The sequence below is a fragment of the Natator depressus genome, chromosome 2, assembly GCF_965152275.1.
Source record: "Natator depressus isolate rNatDep1 chromosome 2, rNatDep2.hap1, whole genome shotgun sequence".
NCBI lineage: Eukaryota > Metazoa > Chordata > Testudines > Cheloniidae > Natator > Natator depressus.
The window spans coordinates 185,916,086-185,936,495 of NC_134235.1; the positions used below are offsets into that span (position 1 = coordinate 185,916,086).

The 20,410-nt window shown below is 41.0% G+C and overlaps 1 protein-coding gene across 2 annotated transcripts in view; it reads left to right on the plus strand.

Annotated features, from left to right (window-relative positions):
- NPHP3 (nephrocystin 3) overlaps nucleotides 1–20,410 on the plus strand; it is a 52,498-nt gene that overhangs the window by 18,637 nt on the left and 13,451 nt on the right. For both annotated transcript variants that reach the window (XM_074945556.1, XM_074945557.1), the window contains exons 14-23: nucleotides 65–167; nucleotides 751–833; nucleotides 3,746–3,884; nucleotides 7,077–7,241; nucleotides 8,550–8,647; nucleotides 9,512–9,634; nucleotides 10,329–10,518; nucleotides 10,679–10,920; nucleotides 12,438–12,513; nucleotides 16,253–16,380. In XM_074945556.1, coding sequence (XP_074801657.1) covers nucleotides 65–167; nucleotides 751–833; nucleotides 3,746–3,884; nucleotides 7,077–7,241; nucleotides 8,550–8,647; nucleotides 9,512–9,634; nucleotides 10,329–10,518; nucleotides 10,679–10,920; nucleotides 12,438–12,513; nucleotides 16,253–16,380 — 1,347 coding nt within the window. The remainder of the gene's footprint in view (nucleotides 1–64; nucleotides 168–750; nucleotides 834–3,745; nucleotides 3,885–7,076; nucleotides 7,242–8,549; nucleotides 8,648–9,511; nucleotides 9,635–10,328; nucleotides 10,519–10,678; nucleotides 10,921–12,437; nucleotides 12,514–16,252; nucleotides 16,381–20,410) is intronic.

Below are 20,410 nucleotides of genomic sequence, written 5' to 3' on the forward strand. Positions count from 1 at the left end.
TCTCTTTTCTTTCACATACTATTTTGCTGGATTTGAATGTAATTTTGTTCTCTCCCACTAAAAGGTTGTGGCCAACTCTTCATCTTGAGCCATTGAATTCTAAAGATGTGAAATGTCTCATTAGTGCAGAATGTAGCTGTGCAGATGTTAAATTGACCAACGAACAGGTATGTCTGTTGTAATTCTGTTGAAAGTATTTCACGCTAGAGTCTAGTATAAATTTTATTGAAGATGTGGAAGAGTAAAATGAGCTGACAAAAGCTTATTTTTGTTAATGTTTCAATAGCCAGGAAAATGTGTTTTATTTAGTTAACGTATAGCCATTTTACACAGGATTTGGTGTAAATATTTTTATTCAGAGGCTGATAGCACCAAATTCAGATGGAATAGTATAAATTACTAGTAAGGGAACTATACTTTTACCCATCTTTCTGCAGACACGTCCTCCTGTTTTAGTATAATATGTATTTGCGGTAAAAATGCTTGGACATGTGCAAGGAAGACATTTTGAATCCTATCCATGGAGTCTGATCCTAACAAGGTGTCGATCATATCCTGAGATGATGTAGCCCTCCAGAGGAAGCCTCAACTTATATATATCCCACTTAAAGGAAAAACACACAATGTTTTCTACACTAGTTATGTGCTTTTTTTAACATCCACAATCTGTGTTTTAGTGTCAAATCCTTAACTCTTCAAAGTGCTTAATATTACATTGGCTTATAATGTTTTTTTTAATACTTGTCTTAGGAGAAGAAACTTGAGAAACATTGTCGTTCTGCCACAACTTGCAATGCTTTGTATGTCACTCTTTTGGGCAAAATGATTGCTTGGTAAGTTGAAATGGCCTGACATTATTGTGTGAGTCTGTAGATTTTAAAAATACAAATTGCTCTATCAGCATATCAGAAAATGTTCAATTGAAACAGAATTATTCTTTGTTGAGATGAAACTGCTTTAGCAGAAGAAAATAGAAAGTTATTTCCCCATTTATTATAAAAAAGAAAAGAAAACAGCACTATAAAGAATTAATGATCTATCCGATTTTGATGCTAAATATTTAGGTACCCACTGAATCTGAATATATGTATATGATCCTCTCCCTATTCTGAATCCAGGAACCAAATCCAGGTTTCTCTCCATCCTTTTGCTTCACTCTTCTTTTTGTAGCTGTCAGTCCCTTTATTCCCTTTTTAAATATTAATTGAGAAGTATTCCTTTTATTTTGAGAGGTGCTTTGTCTGTGGGCTGTTGGGTTTGCTGATGTGCCTGATGCTTTGCATCCTAGACTAAGTCTACACTGTGCTGCAGTGTAGACTATGGGGGTGTAAACTCCAGTGTGCACCAGAGTGCGGCGCTGTGACTGCCCCATGAGAATGCTGCTGTTAGTGTGAACTAAAAGATACCTAGTGTGCATTAACGTATTCCTCTTCAAACGGGTCTATGTTAATGTGAACTAAGTACCTTTTAGTTTGCGCTAGCAGTGTCTACATGGGACAGTTACAGTGGAACACTTCACACCCACATAGTCCAAACTTTGGGGCCATGTAGATGAGCCCATAAGATTTTAAGACCAGGGGAGCACCACTATGATCCTCTGGTCTGACCTACTGCATAATACAGGACATAAGATTTCACCCTGTAATTTCTGCAGGTGGAGAGGATTAATCCTCCCTACTGTGTCAGAGAACATAACTGAGCACAGCAACTTGTGGCTGATCTAGCACATATTTTTTTAAAAGGCCAGCAGTCTCACTTTAGAGATTCTAAAGGAGGACGCTTGTGATTGGTGGCTCACAATTGCTGCTTGTTCTTTATTATTTAAATATTTTATTTTTAGTTGCTTAGTTGCCGCTGGGGACACACTTTATAAAATAAAAGTATTAATTTGGGAGGGGTTGCAAGCTGGGAGGGTTGCAAGTGCTTTGGAGGATAGCATTAAAATTCAAAATGATCTGGAGAAATGGTCTGAAGTAAATAGGATGAAATTCAATAAGGACAAATGCAAAGTACTCCACTTAGAAAGGAACAATCAGTTGCACACACACAAAATGGGAAATGACTGCCTAGGAAGGAATACTGCGGAAAGGGATCTGGGGGTCATAGTGGATCACAAGCTAAATATGAGTCAACAGTGTAACACGGTTACGAAAAAGGCAAACATCATTATGGGATGTATTAGCAGGAGTATTGTAAGCAAGACATGAGAAATAATTCTTCCGCTCTATTCCGCGCTGATTAGGCCTCAGCTGGAGTATTGTGTCCAGTTCTGGGCACCACATTTCAGGAAAGATGTGGACAAATTGGAGAAAGTCCAGAGAAAAGCAACAAAAATGATTAAAGGTCTAGAAAACATGATCTATAAGGGAAGATTGAAAAAATTGGTTTGTTTAGTCTGGAGAAGAGAAGACTGAGAGGGACATGATAACAGTTTTCAAGTACATAAAAGGTTGTCGCTAGGAGGAGGGAGAAAAATTGTTCTTCTTAACCTCTGAGAGTAGGACAAGAAGCAATGGGCTTAAGTTGCAGCAAGGGAGGTTTCGGTAGGACATTAGGAAAAAATTCCTAACTGTCAGAGTGGTTAAGCACTGGAATAAATTGCCCAGGGAGGTTGTAGAATCTCCATCACTGAGGATTTTTAAGAGCATGTTGGACAAACACCTCTCAGGGATGTTCTAGAGATGATACATACTTAGTCCTGCCTTGAGTGCAGGGGACTGGACTAGATGACCTCTCTAGGGCCCTTCCAGTTCTATGATTCTATAAATAAAATAGCAGCATCCAGTTTTATGTTTCTGAGTAGCAGCTGTGTTAGTCTGTATCCGCAAAAAGAAAAGGAGGACTTGTGGCACCTTAGAGACTAACAAATTTATTTGAGCATAGGCTTTCGTGAGCTATAGCTGACTTTATCGGATGCATGCAGTGGAAAATACAGTGGGGAGATTTATATACACAGAGAACATGAAACAATGGGTGTTACCATACACACTGTAACGAGAGTGATCAGGTAAGGTGAGCTATTACCAGCAGGAGAGCGGGTGGGTGGGGGAAAACCTTTCGTAGTGATAATCAAGGTGGGCCATTTCCTGCAGTTAAAAAGAACGTCTGAGGAACAGCGGGGGGGGGGGGGGGGGAGGGAATAAACATGGGGAAATAGTTTTAGTTTGTGTAATGACCCATCCACTCCCAGGTTTCACCCCCTCCCCCTCGCTCCGTCCCCCCGCTCTCCTGCTGGTAATAGCTCACCTTACCTGATCACTCTCGTTACAGTGTGTATGGTAACACCCATTGTTTTATGATCTCTGTGTATATAAATCTCCCCACTGTATTTTCCACTGAATGCATCCGATGAAGTGAGCTGTAGCTCACGAAAGCTTATGCTCAAATAAATTTGTTAGTCTCTAAGGTGCCACAAGTCCTCCTTTTCTTTTTACGTTTCTGTCTCTTTATGTGATCTTCTTCCCATTCCGTTGCCTGCTAAAGTAAAGGTATCCTATATTGCTGCTTTTTATTATTATTATTTATTTATTATTACAAAAGGGAGACTCTTATGGCATATGTTGGTAGATGTGTTCAGGTGTTACTCTTTGGGTTCTAATCCTGCAAGATTCTGCGCACCTCCTGAAGCCCGCAGGAGTTGAGGGCACACAACACTTCACAAGATGAAGATCTTTAATAGCTTAAATTCACTTTGTGGTTGTCAAATTTAACATATTAAAAAAGCTAACCTTGTTCATTCGCTCAGTGCTCGAAGTGCAGGAAATATTGATGAAATCCTTCAACAGTGTTTCCAATGTCAAGATACAGTATCACTATACAGACTTGTTCTGCGATCAGTTCAGGAGTCCATGCTGAACGATAAAGACAAACACCTTATGAGAGAGGTAAGCAAAAAATGCAATGGAAACTTTTGGAACATGTTCCCTTTCCTCCGGATGAGTTTCTGTGAATTAAATAAAAAGAAAGTACTTGAGGACTTTTCATTGATTCAAAGCTATAATTTATAGTTTCATAGATTATAAGGCTGGAAAGATCATTGTGATCATCTAGTTTGACCTGCTGTGTAATACAGGCCATCGGTCTTCCCTGAATTATTTCCTCTGTGAACTGGAGCAGATCTTTTAGAAAAACATCCAATCTTGATTTAAAAATTGCCAGTGATGGAGAATTCACCCCAACACTTGATAAGGTGTCCCAATCGTTAATTACCCTCACTCTTAAAAATTTACACCTCATTTTTTAATTTTGTCTAAATTGGATCTTGTTTTACTTTTGTCTGCTAGATTGAAGAGTATTCTATTATCAAAGTTATGTTCTTCCTGTAGGTTCTTATAAACTGTGATCAAGTCACCCCTTAACTTTCTCTTTGATAAACTAAATAGTTTGAGCTACTTGAGTCTTTCACTAGATGGCATGTTTTCCAATCCTTTGGTCATTTTTGTGGCTCTTTTCTCCAATTTATCAACATCCTCTTTGAATTGTGGACACCAGAACTGGACAGAGTAAAGATAATATTAACACTACTCTTACTTGGTATTCCCCTGTTTATACAACCAAGGATCACAATTAGCCCTTTTAGATCTATCAATTAGTTAGTTTTTAATCCATTTAGTTTCAGAGTAGCAGCCGTGTTAGTCTGTATCCACAAAAAGAAAAGGAGGACTTGTGGCACCTTAGAGACTAACAAATTTATTTGAGCATAAGATTTCGTGAGCTACAGCTCACTTCATCGGATGCATTCTTCTGATGAAGTGAGCTGTAGCTCACGAAAGCTTATGCTCAAATAAATTTGTTAGTCTCTAAGGTGCCACAAGTCCTCAATCCATGTATTGTGTCTCATGTTGATTTTATTTTATTTTAGTTTCTTAATCAAAATGTTGTGGGGTGCAAAATCAAATGCCTTATAGATGTCTATGTTTATTATATCAACACTATTATCTTTGTCAACCAAACCTGTAATTTCATCAGAAAACGATATCAAGTTACTTTGACAAGATCTATTCTTCATAAACCCATGTCAAGAGTCATTAATTGTATTACTCTCCTTTAATTCTTTATTGAGTCCTGCATCAGCAGTTCCATTATTTTGTCCAGGAGAGATATCAGGTGGATTGGCATATAATAATTACCCAGGTCATCCCATTTATCTCTTTTAAATATTGTCACAAGATTAGCTTTCTTCCAGTTCTCTGGAACTTTCCCAGTGTTTCCAGAGTTACTGAAAAACAGCACCAATGATCCAGAGAACTCCTCGACCAACTCTTTTAAAACTCAAGTTTTCTGGACCAGCTGATTTAAATATGTTTGCCTTTAGTAAGGGCTGTCTAATGTTCTCTTGAGTTATTGGTGGCATGGAAAATATTTCATCATCACATGATGACTACATCATCTGTCTTTTTTTCCAAATACTAAAAGAAATATTTGTTTAAATGCTTCTGCTTGTTCCACATTATTATTGAGAATTCTACCATTTTCCTCTAGTAATGGACTGGTACCACTGATCATAAATTATTCCTGGTGTCCTTTTGCTTCCCTTATCAATTTTCTACAATTCTTAGCCTCTGATTTATCTTCATTACCATCAGCTTCCCCTTTTTTCCATTCATTATGTACTTCCCTTCTAAGATGGATTATTTTTTGACCAGTTTAGCCTGCCTTTCTGCATTGTGGCTTTTTCGGTAGAATGTTCTTAAACAGTTCTCTATTATCATTCACATCTTTCTGTGTAAATTCTTTCTCCCAGTTGACTAGACTCATAATTGTTTTCAGTTGTGTGAAACTGGCCCTTATTCAAGTGCCAAATATATATAGCACTAGTTTGGACTGTGTCCTGTTTTGCACTTAACATATATAATCAAGCTATGCTCACTTACACTAAGCAACTACCAATATTTAGTTCTGTGATCGATTCCTCTTTATCAGTCAAGAGAAGGTCTAATACAAAATTCCCCTGTGTTGGATGAAACACCTTTTGAGTTAGGAAATGATCATCTGTAACTTTTAGAAATTCTGAGGACATTTTAGAACTGGCCGCATGAGCCCTCCACCATATGTCACTCAAATTGAAGTCCCCATAATAACACAGCTTTTTTTCGTCTATACTTTATAGATAGGTGCTTAAGGAGCCAGTCATCCTGTTTTCCAGTATGATTTGGTGGTCTATAGCAGACACTTAAGTAGTGCTCCATCTTGTGTCCTTCTGTTAAGATATTGATCCACGAACATTCAAGAGCCAGTATCCAATGTTTGGGTTATTCTAAGACGAAAAAAAAATTAATGGCCAAATCCATCCTCATTGAAGTTACATGAGGGACAAATTTGTCTCAGAATGTGAAAGCAGTAATACTTATAATTGTATTTGCAGGCAATTTTGGTGCATGTAGTTCTTGTGAGATTAAGATATTTATATTGTACTGAATAGCGTCTCGAGCAACTGCAATCTCTGAAGTTCCCTTATTGCTTCAACAAAACACCTTTTGAAGGGTAAAATATATATTTAATTTGCTGTAGTAAAATGGAAATTGACAAATTTGCGTAACAGTCTTAGTTATGTGGACCCCAAAGATGAATAATTTATCCTTTCAATAATGTTTCCAGTCTAAATAGTCCCTATTTTTGAAACCAGTTACTGTATTAAAGGTAAGACTACATAAATATTTTTAGAATATTTGGGTAACAATGTTCATTAGAGACATGGTTTTGTATATTTTTGGAAAGATTTCTGACATCATGCCATGTTGGGTCCAATACTGCCTTTATTTACTGCAGTATAAATCTTGAGTCATTCCACTGAAACCAATAAGAGTGACTCCAGATTGACACCAGTGTAACCTAGCAGAGTTTTGCCTAAATCATACATCCATAACTTCATCTTTAGGTGGAACTAATTTGTGAAGCCTGTTTTTCACCCCACCCTCGGTAACTGTACGATGTACTTTGTGAACTAAATGTATCAAGGAAGCCTATACTGTGTTTTAAAACCTAGCATTCAGTATTTGTCTTGGGATTCAGTATACCTGAGTTACTCAGTGAGCAGTTCTTAAATTTATTAAAGCATTAATTTTTTGGCTACACAGGTTCTCTGTCTCATCAGTGTTAGCCACAATGGAGTGAGTGAATCAGAACTGATGGAACTTTATCCCGAACTATCCTGTGCTATGTTAGCCTCTCTAGTTCACAGTCTGCACAAGATGTGTATGCTGACATATGGCTGTGGTTTGCTAAAGTTTCAGCACCTCCAGGTAAGATTCCATACATTTAGACATATGCAAATAATACTCCACTAAATTAGAAATATTTTGCCAAACTCTGCTCTTAAATACATTGGTGTAACTCCAAGAGTAACTTTGAATCCACTTATGTTTCTCTAGATTTACAACAAGGTAAATCAAAGCAGTATGGCCTGCTGTCTTCCTTTAGACATACAAGCATACTATATAAATCTGTTTAAATTTTGTTATGTAATTGTCATTGACTTAGTCAAGAATTAAGGCAGGCTCCAAAAAAAAGACACTTTGTAGACTATTTGAATGGTTGCAAAGCCATACTAAGTGTTTGTATTTTTTCCCTCCTTGGAATAAAAAGTTCATTGCTTCCAAGGTCCAGGACCAGTGCTTTATTAAGCCCTGGACCAGTGCTAAAGAGCACTGCTGGTCTAAATATTGTGACCATTTTTAAGGTCTAGAGAACCAACAAGACTAGAAATAAATGATGTACACCATGGAAAGTGGGAGATCCGAAGTTGTCAGTTATGCATTAATTTCTAGCCCTGGTGGTTAACTAGATATCAGCCTTTAAACTACATAATTTTGATTATATGCATGTCTTCTCTCCCACTCTTTCTCCCTTCAGTTCTGATCTGATATCAGTGCCTGCTATCTTGAGAATTCTTTCCAAGGTGATCAATGTTGTTCACCATCAGCATTCAAAAGTTGCTTTTTCATTGATTGTTAACTCTAGCAGTCCTAGAAAATATTGTCTACTAAAAATCAAGCCAGAATTGAAGGGGAAAGGAGAATGATAATTTTTAAGCAAGTGATAAATCTAAGAGCTTTAGCCTAATTTAATACTTTGTTTATAGTTGAATGCCAACAATGTATAACTTTATTAGTTTCACAAAAAGTAAATATGCATTATTAGTTGTACCTCCATTTTCTTCCCCTTTCCCAGCAAAGCCTGGGAGGCCATTTGAGAACTATGATGTTAGTGGCAACAAAAAGAGTTACAGTTTCCAAGGTAAAGGGTGAACACGAAAGACCCAATGAAATTATTGTTACTGAGAAAAACAAATATCAGGCTTCCTCCTTTCCCCACTCCCTCTCCCACATTATGATATATTTTCTCTTCTTAAATACCTTGGGCCTTTGTAGCTTCTCTTAACTCATTTTGTTTAAAATTGATTTGCTTTCAAGTTGAAGATCCCTTTAGCAAAAAAAGATTTTAAATTCCTCAACACAGGATTCTTGTTTCCCATTTGTGTCTTGTAGGGAGCCCCATGCACTGTTAGTATGTAACAGACATATATTGATTACTATAACTCTCTTTTCCAGGCTTGGGAAACGGTGCAACTAGAATACATGGAAGAAGGTCAAAAGAGTATTTCTACTTACAGAGAAAAACTAATAGACTACTTCACCATGCAACTAAGGTATTTCAGAACTCCTCAGAACACAAGAAATGTTATAGTCTTTACAGCGGATATTTCTTACTTTCTTTGAAATGGTTTCTCTGCCTAATTCATTGAAGCAGTCCGTTACTGTGTAACATTAAACCTCACCCTGTTCAGTTCAGATTATTATTGATGCAGCCACTTCTATTCTAGGCATAGATTCATAGCTGCTTCAGACTCTACCTGAAGTGTACCCACTGTGGGCTTTGGAGCACAGTTCTCTGCACTTCAGTACTTGCAAGGACCAAAACAGTGCTGGGCTATGGAAGACATGGGCATGGGGCCAGTGAATCAGTGGCCATACTAATCTGCCATGGAGAGGGGGGACACAGAGGAAACACAGGTTCTATAGGCCTGAGAACACAGGAGCAATCTATAGTGGAGGAAACAATACCTTCCTCAACTCTCATGGACCATTTGGGCACAGAGCCTAGAAATTCAGGCTACGCACAGGATACAGGGTTTGCCCTTTTGTAAAACTTTAGTTTGCATGAAAACATGTCAGTAAACGAGGGTGTGTCTAAAGATAACTTGGGGACGTTTTGCTTTTGCATTACCCTGGGTTTCTTGAGTTTTGTAGATCTGTTAATATTGTAAAGAGTCAAAGACAAACTTGGGATCTTTGATTCAAGCTGTGGTTAATAGTTTCATATTATAGACCTCCTTTTCACAAAAAGTGGGTGGGAAATTGCATGCACAAGTCAGGTAATTGGTGATATAAGAGACGCTAACTGGTTGTTTGTCCATGTAGTTGTATGACTTACTATTTTCCAAATCAAGCCCTATAATTTTAAATGTTAGGAATGGAAAGGGATTTTATTTTGTTTGCTTTTCTTCCATTAGTCAAGGCAGAGTGACTTGGAGAAGTGCAGATGAACTTCCTTGGCTTTTCCAACAACAAGGCAACAAGCAGAAGCTACACAAGTGTCTCCTGAACCTCTTTGTATCTCAGAATCTTTACAAAAGGTAAGAGAGTAGCCAGGGCCTTCGTACGTATAAACATATTGAAATGGTTTAGTGTCAAGTAAAAGGCATGAAATAAAGTGTCTTTAATGTTTTGTTTAAAAAATAAATAATAGAAATGATAAAATGCACAAATATGGGAAGAAATTAAACTAGACCAATATGTAACCCTATAGCAGGGATTGAAAGCTGGCTGAAGGGTGCTAAGAAATAGCTAAGTTTAAAGTTATACGGAGATATCTAGTGTAATACCACTTATGGGATATCCTGCCTGGCTGCCCGGTTGCAAAGCACCCAAGGCATGGGAACCAGTGCTGTTCTGTTGCAACCTATCCCTTTTGTGCAGCTAGGTATATCCCTGTGTAGCGTGAACCCTGCTCGTTTGTGCTCTGAGCATGGTAGTGTGTAGGTGTGCATGGGGGTGGGGCAGTGAATCCACTGTCATGCAGAGACCCTCTGTCCTTTCACTGCTGCACAGTTGGGAGACCAGTAAGGTGCTGCATGGGTTATTCTGACTGCTGGACTACAGTAGCCTTCACAGAGCCGCTTCGCAGCCACTTTGCAGCATGAGGGAAAATTCCTGATGTGCATATTCCCCCTTCCTTGGACCCTGCCATCCAGCAGGGTAGCTGGTTCTGAGCACTGAGATTTGGTATTCTCTATTTTACTTCTTTCTTATTTTTTCTTGTTAAAACAGGGGGCATTTTGCAGAATTACTGAGTTACTGGCAGCTTGTCGGAAAAGATAAGAGTTCAATGGCAGCAGAGTATTTTGACTCTCTAAAGCAATATGAGAAAAGCTGTGAGGGAGAGGAAAATATGATCTGTCTGGCTGATCTTTATGAAACTCTGGGACGTTTCTTAAAAGATCTAGGTCTTCTCAGCCAGGTAAGTGCATCTAGGAACCAAAGGGAATGCCATGTAACAGCAAGCAAGCAAGGAATTGAAGCAGAGCACAATATGTGCTTGATAAGATGTTTTGTATTGCAGTGTTTTTTTGTACATTATCTTATCTGCTCTAGTCACAGTCTCAACTCTTTTATTACAGGCAGTTGCTCCTCTGCAGCGTTCTCTGGAAATTCGGGAGACTGCACTGGATCCAGATCACCCAAGGGTAGCACAGTCCCTCCATCAGTTAGCAGGAGTTTATGTGCAGTGGAAGAAGTTTGGAAATGCTGAGCAGTTATATAAGCAGGCTCTGGAAATCTCTGAAAATGCTTATGGGGCTGAACATCCCAGGGTTGCTCGTGAACTGGATGCACTTGCAACATTATACCAGAAACAGAACAAGTAAGATTAATCGTATTGGTGATTTCCTGGATTTGTCATAACATGCAAGTCTTTTGAGGTTGTTACATTGTCTGTCTGTTTCTACGATTACACATTTTAATAGATTTAACTTCCTTTTGATGCATGTGCAGAACTGTTATTAATATTAATGAGAACTATGTGCTTGTTTCAAGAGAAGGAGGAGACCTTTTTTGGGGTCTAGAAAAAGATTAGTAAACATATTTGTGCAGTATTCAAATATATAGTTATAACAAAGTAATGTTTTTTAAAAATGCCCTTGTATTGGTACAGTTGTCACCCTCGCAAAATAGTTGTGAATACTTACCAGCCCAAACACAGGAGGTAGGTAACTGATGATAACAGGGAAAAATATCTTAAGGATATTTTACTTGTCCATCAAAAACAAATTACTAGCTCCAGGCAAATGTCTAGGTAGAATTTACAAGTCCAGTTGCAGCTTTCTATGGGTTCTCCGAAGGATAAATGTATCCAAATTCTACTTGTTTTATTTTAACACCGTGTCTATGGAGTAGGGAAGATTTACATACGAGCAAAATGATTTACCCTTAATACTTAATGCACGTGGATTAAGTGACCTTTCCAATGTGACAGTAAGTCTCTGGTGGAGCCAAGAACAAAACCCAGATCGCCTTAGTCCTAATCCAGTGCCTTAATGACAAGACCATCCTTCTTCTCCAATACGTACTTCAATATACTGAAGATATCCTGACACTTCTTATGAAGCAAATCCTTTCCCAGTGCTCATTGCAAGTAGCCTAGTGATATAGGGGGGAGTGGGGGGAAGAAAGGGAAGGAGTCCGCCTCCGGGAAATGTACTTAAGTGTAACACTCATTCAAAAAGTTCCTTGGTACAGTTTGTACTGTTGACTCTGCAGATCAAGCTCCTGTACTTGCATGTAATTCTAGAGGAAACTACCAAAATTCTTCTTTCTTCTTCTGCAAATTACTCTCTAACCAAACCATAGAAAACCAAGACTCTGAGTCCTTACCCTCTCAATTGCAGAACGCACTCTAGATTTGTGTCCAAACTCACCCCCTCTTTCTTGGAGATTTTCTTTTAAGGGTAGTTGCAATAACATAATAGTTCAGCCTAAATTTCTGCTTCAAACTAGGAAGTTTCTAGCACTGCCTTTAGAGTTTTTGTCTTACTCGCCAGTTCTCTCTACGCAGAAAGCAACTTGAATCTGTTTATATTTGGGGTGGAATTAAGACATGCTATCTACAACTAGTCAGCATTTCTATGCAGGATTCCAATGCCCGCTAAGAGGGAGGGGTAACAGAAGAATCTTGCTACCCTGTTAACACTCCTAACGCAGTCATAAGTATTTTGCATATTTCTATCTTTGACAAACCTTGCGATTTTCAAAAGCACCTAGGTGACTTTCAGGGGGACTTGTGCTCTTAAGTCACTTAGGTGGCATTTTGAAAATCTAACCCCAAATGTATATCGTTGCCATGTATGGTGTTCTTCTAACATTTTAAATAACTATTTTCAGATATGAACAAGCTGAACAGCTGAGGAAAAAATCCTTTAAAATGCGACAAAAAGCAGCAAGGCGGAAAGGCAATTTGGTAAAGATTTGATACTTAATCAAAATAGGGGCTAGCTGTGGCTTTGTTGTATGGATGATGAAGTGTGTTTGAGGAGGTGTTCTGAAAATCTGATGCTTAAGTGCTTTTGATAATTGAAAGTTTGCCAGCTTAACCACTTTAGGAGCAGCATTGGTATCTGCTCTTTCAACCTCATTGGAAATAAAGGTGGATAAGTACAACTGGAATATAGTAGTGAGTGATGGAGAATAAATAAGTGGATATAGAAACCCTCCAAATATCAGACTTTGGGGATTCAGATTTCATGCTGCGACTATATGTTGTTGAAAGGAAACTAGAGAAAGTGCTCTGTAGGAGGTAACTGAGGGCCTAATTCTACAACACTACTGTGCATAGTGCCTACTACCGTAGATAACAGTGTCACGGCGGTGACAATGTCAGTAACCACTATATTTGGTAGTGGTTTAAGGATGAAGCCCTAAGCGTGTACTCCCTCTTTATGGCACTTCCATGGTTTTTCTTTTTTTTACTCTTTTTTTTTTCTTCTGTTTCTCCTGCCATAAAGCTCCTAGGGGAATTCTAGTTTTAGGTTCAGTCTCTGCCTCATAGAGGCAGAGGAGCATCCATAGTACAAGAACTCTGCTAGGAACTATATAGTTGAAGCAACATAAAGAAAAACAATGGAAATGTCATTCTTCCCACCACAGTTATTTAAAGAAAAATAAAATCTGTTCATGGGGATTTCACTTTGTGTAACTGAAATCAATATGAAAGTTGACAAACATTTTTATTAGAACTATTAGTGTGGGCTGGGGGTGTTATCAAAGAGGTCTCTGAAGTATCTGATCACACTTTTTACTCTCACTCCACATCATTTATGACAAGTATTGCCATACGAAGCCTTTCTATGAAGCTTTACAAAATCCTTCAGGAATATTTTTATAGTGGTTTGATAGACATCAGCTTGAATTCCATTTTGAGTTCTTAAGACCTAAGAAATTAATTAAAACAGATTGTTTGGACTGAAAAATTTAAGAAGACTAGAACATATTGTAAAGGGAAGGTAAAACCAGAGCATAGCAGATAGAGGATGTTGTGACAGGGTCGGGCCAGATGGCTATAGGAGAGTAATAGAAGGCAGATATATTAGCCCCAGGCTAAGTAGGTCCCTTTTCCCTGGGTAAGGTAACAGGGAAGGTTCCAGAACAATCAGGAACCTTCTGGAGACAATTAAGACAGGCTGATTAGAACACTTGCAGCCAATCAAGAAGCTGCTAGACTCAATTAAGGAAGGCTAATCAGGGTACCTGGGTTTTAAAAAGGAGCTCATTTCAGTTTGTGGTGTGCATGTGAGGAGCTGGGAGCAAGAGGCACGAGGAGCTGAGAGTGAGAACGCGGACTGTTGGAGGACTGAGGTGTACAAGCATTATCAGACACCAGGAGGAAGGTCCTGTGGTGAGGATAAAGAAGGTGTTGGGAGGAGGCCATGGGGAAGTAGCCCAGGGAGTTGTAGGTGTCGCACAGCTGTTCCAGGAGGCACTGTAGACAGCTGCATTCCACAGGGCCTTGGGCTGGAACCCGGAGTAGAGGGCGGGCCCGGGTTCCCCCCAAATCCTCCCAACTCCTGGTCAGATACAGGAGGAGTCGACCTGGACTGTGGGTCAGAAAAACGGCCAAGCTGAGGCCTGCCGTGAAACTCCAAGGCGAGCAAATCTGCCAATAAGCGCAAGACCCACCAAGGTAGAGCAAGAACTTTGTTACAATGTATAGAGACATAAAGGGTAACAAGAAAGCATTCTACAAATACATTAGAAGCAAGAGGAAGACCAAGGACAGGGTAGGCCCGTTACTCAATGTGGGGGGAAAATAATAACAGAAAATGTGGAAATGGCAGAGGTGCTTAATGACTTCTTTGTTTCGGTTTTCACCAAGAAGGTTCGTGGTGATTGGATGTCTAACACAGTGAATGTCAGTGAAAATGAGGTAGGATCCAAGGCTAAAATAGGAAAAGAACAAGTTAAAAATTACTTAGACAAGTTAGATGTCTTCAAGTCACCAGGGTTTGATGAAATGTATCCTAGAATGCTCAAGGACCTGATGGAGGAGATATCTGAGCCATTAGCGATTATCTTTGAAAGGTCATGGAAGACGGGAGAGATTCCAGAAGACTGGAAAAGAGCAAATATAGTGCCAATCTATAAAAAGGAAAATAAGGACAACCCGGGGAATTACAGACAAGTCAGCTTAACTTCTGTACCCGGAAAGATAATGGAGCAAATAATTAAGCAATCAATTTGCAAACATCTAGAAAAGGTGTTAAGTAACAGCATGGATTTGTCAAGAACAAATCATGTCAAACCAACCTGATAGCTTTCTTTGACAGGGTGACAAGAGTTGTGGATAGGGGGAAGCGGTAGATGTAGTATATCTTGACTTTAGTAAAGCTTTTGATACTGTCTCACATGACCTTCTCATAAACAAACTAGGGAAATGCAACCTAGATGGAGCTACTGTAAGGTGGGTGCATAACTGGTTGGAAAACCTTTCCCAGAGAGTAGTTATCAGTGGTTCACAGTCATGCTGGAAGGACATAATGAGTGGGGTCCCGCAGGGATCGGTTCTGGGTCTGGTTCTTTTTAATATCTTGATCAATGATTTAGATAATGGCATAGAGAGAACGCTTATAAAGTTTGCGGACAATACCAAGCTGGGAGGGTTCCAAGTGCTTTGGAGGATAGGATTAAAATTCAAAGTGACCTGGACAAACTGGAGAAATGGTCTGAAGTAAATAGGATGAAATTCAGTAAGGACAAATGCAAAGTACTCCAGTTAGAAAGGAACAATCAGTTGTACACATACAAAATGGGAAATGACTGCCTAGCAAGGAGTACTGCAGAAAAGGATCTGGGTGTTATAGTGGACCACAAACTACATGAGAGTCATCAGTGTAACACTGTTGCAAAAAAAGTGAACTTCATTCTGAGATGTATTAGCAGGAGTGTTGTAAGCAAGACACAAGAAGTAATTCTTTCGCTCTACTCCGCACTGATTAGGCCTCAACTGGAGTATTGGGCGCCACATTTCAGGAAAGATGTGGAGAAATTGGAGAGAGTCCAGAAAAGAGTGACAAAAATGATTAAAGATCTAGAAAACGTGACCTATGAGAGAAGATTGAAAAAATTGGTTTGTTTAGTCTGTAAAAGAGAAGGCTGATGGGGGACATAACAGTTTTCAAGTATGTAAAAGGTTGTTTCAAGGAGGAGGGAGAAAAACTGTTTTTCTTAACCTCTGAGGATAGGAGAAGCAATGGGCTTAAATTGCAGCAAGGGTGGTTTGGGTTGGACATTAGGAAAAACTTCCTAACTGTCAGGGTGGTTAAGCACTGGAATAAATTGCCTAGGGAGGTTGTGGAGTCTCCATCATTGGAGATTTTTAAGAGCAGGTTGGACAAACACCTGTCAGGAATGGTCTAGATAATACTTAGTCCTGCCATGAGGCAGGGGACTGGACTAGATAACCTCTCGAGGTCCCTTCCAGTCCTATGATTCTGTGATTTCACGGAGGCATACTGGGTGTAATTCATCCCCATGCAGAGGACCAACAAAAGGCCTATGCAACCCTTAATTCTCATAATAGGGCTTACATGGGGTCTATTTGGCACAAAGGCCTTTTGTTGGCCCTCTGCATGGGGGTGAATTTCAGTCGTAGATGTTAAACTTTTGATGCTGATGGACTTTCATTACCTTGTGCTTTGCTTTAGTTTGGATTTGCTCTTCTACGTCAACGAGCCTTGCAGCTGGAAGAGCTCACGTTAGGCAAAGACACACCAGATAATGCTCGAACCCTCAACGAGCTTGGAGTTCTCTATTATCTGCAGAATAATCTTGAGTAAGTAATGTTTGTCACACAGTCATAATTCCCTCCCTCTCTTTTATATCTAATGAGACACATTATATGGAACCACATGAAAAATTCTTAGTGATAAGGCTAAACACTCTCAAATACTAAATACAGTCCAATTTCTTTTACAGTTTTCTATTATGAAATTAACTCATAGTATCTGAAGTCTGCTGTACAGTGAGTGTCATTGGCATCTGGATATTTACCACATCACTGTTTTAGAACTGATATATTACTACATTAAATTTAACTATCACTAGTTGTAAATATATGGGGTATTTTTATGTTCTCTCTACCATGGTTCTCTATTACATCAGACTCCTTTATAAAATTCTCATTCTAACAGGAAGGTTTTTTTTTCTTTTATAGCATTCAAAATGTCGGTCCTACAAGGAAAGTAATGAATAAATTGTACATATATATTATAGGTGAGATCCTTGCCCCTGCTCTGATTCCTTTATGATGTGCAAAAGGGCCAGAGCAGCATAAAGAGGCACCAAAAGCTACGTAACTGGCCAGGAGAGAATTCCCCTAGCACAGGGGTTGGCAACCTTTCAGAAGTGGTGTGCCGAGTCTTCATTTATTCACTTTAATTTAAGGTTTCACGTGCCAATACTACGTTTTAACGTTTTTTAGAAGGTCTATCGCTATAAGTCTATATATTATATAACTAAACTATTGTTGTATGTAAACAAAGTTTTCAAAATGTTTAAGAAGCTTCATTTAAAATTAAATTAAATTAATATGCTGATCTTACATCGCCGGGGTTCCGTTCACCTAGGCCAGCAGCGGGCTGAGCGGGGCCTGCGGCCGGGACCCCGACTGGCAAGGGGCCGGCAGCCAGAACCCCAGACCGGCAGCGGGCTGAACAGGGCCAGCAGCCGGGACCCAGACCAGCAGTGGGCTGAGCGGCTCAGCCTGCTTCCGGTCTGGGGTTCCGTCTGACAGCCAGGGTCCTGGCTGCTGGCCCTGCTCAGCCCGCTGCCAGTTTGGGGTCCCGGCCCTGTCCACATAGAGTAGGTACCTACTTTCTCCCTGGTTCTGGCCCATTCTTGTCCTCTCTTTGCACTGAGATGAGGGTGGGAGTGCACTGAGAACAGGGCTGGGGGTGAAGGAGCAGGCTGGGGGTTGGGGTGCAGGGTCTGACCAGGAGCTAGAATGAGGGAGGGGGCTCAGGGTTGGGGCAGGAGGTTTGGGTGTGGAGCGCTTACCTGCGCAGCTCCCATTTGGTGCGAGGGGTGCAGGTGGGAATGTGGGGGTGTGTGTTTGTGCAGGAGCTCCCATTTGGTGCTCAGGATGGGGGTGGGGATGTGGGGGGTGCAAGAGTCAGGGAATGGGGTGTAGGGGGGCTGGGGTGTGTGGGGGGTGCAGGGGTGAGGGCATGGGGCTGGGGGGGTGGGCTGGGGTCATGGGAGTGCTCCCAGCCCCCTGCCCTGAGCGGCTCACAGCAGGGGGCTGGAGGGGATATGCTGATTCCACCCCCTTCCCCAAGTTCCCCGGAGCAGAGAGTGTGCTGCGGCTCCACTTTTCCCTCTCCCCCTCCATAGCAAGGGCTGTCAGCTGATTGGCCGGAGGGAGGGAGAGAAGGAGGGGCAGGAACCCTGCACACTGGGGGAAGAGGCGGTGGGATGGGGAAGCTTGCCTGCCCTGCAAGGAAAGAGCGGTGGACAGAGACGAGTCGGCCAGGCCAGGCAGGAATTTTAATGGCACGCTGCTGTCCTCGGCAGACAGCAGCGTGCCATTAAAAACTGGCTTGCGTACCATCAGTTGCTGACCCCTGCCCTTGCACAAGAAAAGCAGAAGACGTGTATGAAACTGTGTCCCAAGGACTGCCTCACAAGCCCCAGTTTAGAGGGTGTGATGTGTCAGGGCCAGAGCCCCGCAAGCTCAGCCCATAGAGCAACCTGCAGATGTTCTTTAACATAGGCCCCCAGAGCTGTGTAGGTTATATTGAGCGCCTCTCCGATACCTGAAGCAGTCCTGGATTGGGAGGGTGCCTTAAAGCCACCTTAACTCCTATTCTTTTTTGCTGTGCCTCTTAGAAGTGCAACACAGAATTTCACCTCAAGTCTTTAAGTCCTTTTAGATATTTTTCTTGTATCTGAATGTCAGGGCAGGTCTTCACTACCCACCGGATCAGCGGGTAGTGATCTATCTATCAGGGATCGATTTATCGCATCTCGCCTAGACACGATAAATCGATCCCCAAACACGCTCCCTGTTGACTCTGGAACTCCAGCTCGTGAGAGGCGGAAGCAGAGTCGACAGGGGAGCAGTAGTGGTCGACTTGCCACCATCCCCACGGCCAGGTAAGTTGACCTAAGATACGCCAACTTCAGTTACGCTATTTGCGTAGCTGAAGTTGTGTATCTTAGGTCGACACCTGCCCCCCCCCCCCCCCCCCAGTGTAGACCAGCGCTCAGGATCTCAGTGGCAGAATACAGAAGTTAAAATGCGGTGTGATTTAGAGTGTTTACATGTATAGCCACTAGTTAGTGCAAAATCCTAGTTATGAGAATTGACTTGTAACAGTTGATGCATGTATGTTATTTCTTGTTTTACTTGTCATGCAGTCAGGCCAAAGTCACTGATGATAAATGACTGATATCTGTAAAATCTGTCATGTGAGATCATTGTATACTCCACCATCTGTCAGTTCATCCGCAATTTTTTTCAAATACTCCCTATTTCCTGTAGCTCTTTCCTCCCAATTTAATTGGTGAGCAAAATGGCACACAGTCTTCTAGTAAAGATATCCATGAAAGTTTGTTATTGCTTTTTGAAACAGAGTACTGTGCTGTAGTTCTGAATCAACCATTAAAGAGTCTTTTTTGATAGTTTGATGCAGCTGAAGGGAATTTGTTTGTATCAACTGATAAATGTAAGCCTGATCTGTAGCCGTTATGTAGGGAGCACTTCTTTGGCTCCCGCAAGGCAACTCCAGGCTTGAACTCATCTTTTCTGTATATATTCCTTCTCTCCATCTAATGTGAAACAAATATTTCCAATTTACTAAACTGACCTGTCTCAAGAATAGGGTGACATAGAATCATAGAATATCAGGGTTGGAAGGGACCTCAGGAGGTCATCTAGTCCAACCCCCTGCTCAAAGCAGGACCAATCCCCAGCTAAATCATCCCAGCCAGGGCTTTGTCAAGCCTGACCTTAAAAACCTCAAAGGAAGGCGATTCCACCACCTCCCTAGGTAATACATTCCAGTGCTTCACCAACCTCCTAGTCAAAGAGTTTTTCCTAATATCCAACCTAAACCTCCCCCACTGCAACTTGAGGCCATTACTCCTTGTTCTGTCATCTGCAAACACTGAAAACAGTCTAGATCCATCCTCTTTGGAACCCCCTTTCAGGTAGTTGAAAGCACCTATCAAATGCCCCCTCATTCTTCTCTTCCGCAGACTAAACAATCCCAGTTCCTTCAGCCTCTCCTCATAAGTCATGTGTTCCAGTCCCCTAATCATTTTTGTTGCCCTCCGCTGGACGCTTTCCAATTTTTCCACATCCTTCTTATAGTGTGGGGCCCAAAACTGGACACAGTACTCCAGATGAGGCCTCACCAATGCCAAATAGAGGGGAACGATCACGTCCCTCGATATGCTGGCAGTCCCCCTACTCATACATCCCAAAATGCCATTGGCCTTCTTGGCAACAAGGGCACACTGTTGACTCATATCCAGCTTCTCATCCACTGTAACCCCTAGGTCCTTTTCTGCAGAACTGCTGCCTAGCCATTCAGTCCCTAGTCTGTAGCGGTGCATGGGATTCTTCTGTCCTAAGTGCAGGACTCTGCACTTGTCCTTGTTGAACCTCATCAGATTTCTTTTGGCCCAATCCTCTAATTTGTCTAGGTCCCTCTGTATCCTATCCCTACCCTCCAGTGTATCTACCTCTCCTCCCAGTTTAGTGTCATCTGCAAACTTGCTGAGGGTGCAATCCACACCATCCTCGAGATCATTTATGAAGATATTGAACAAAACCGGCCCCAGGACCGACCCTTGGGGCA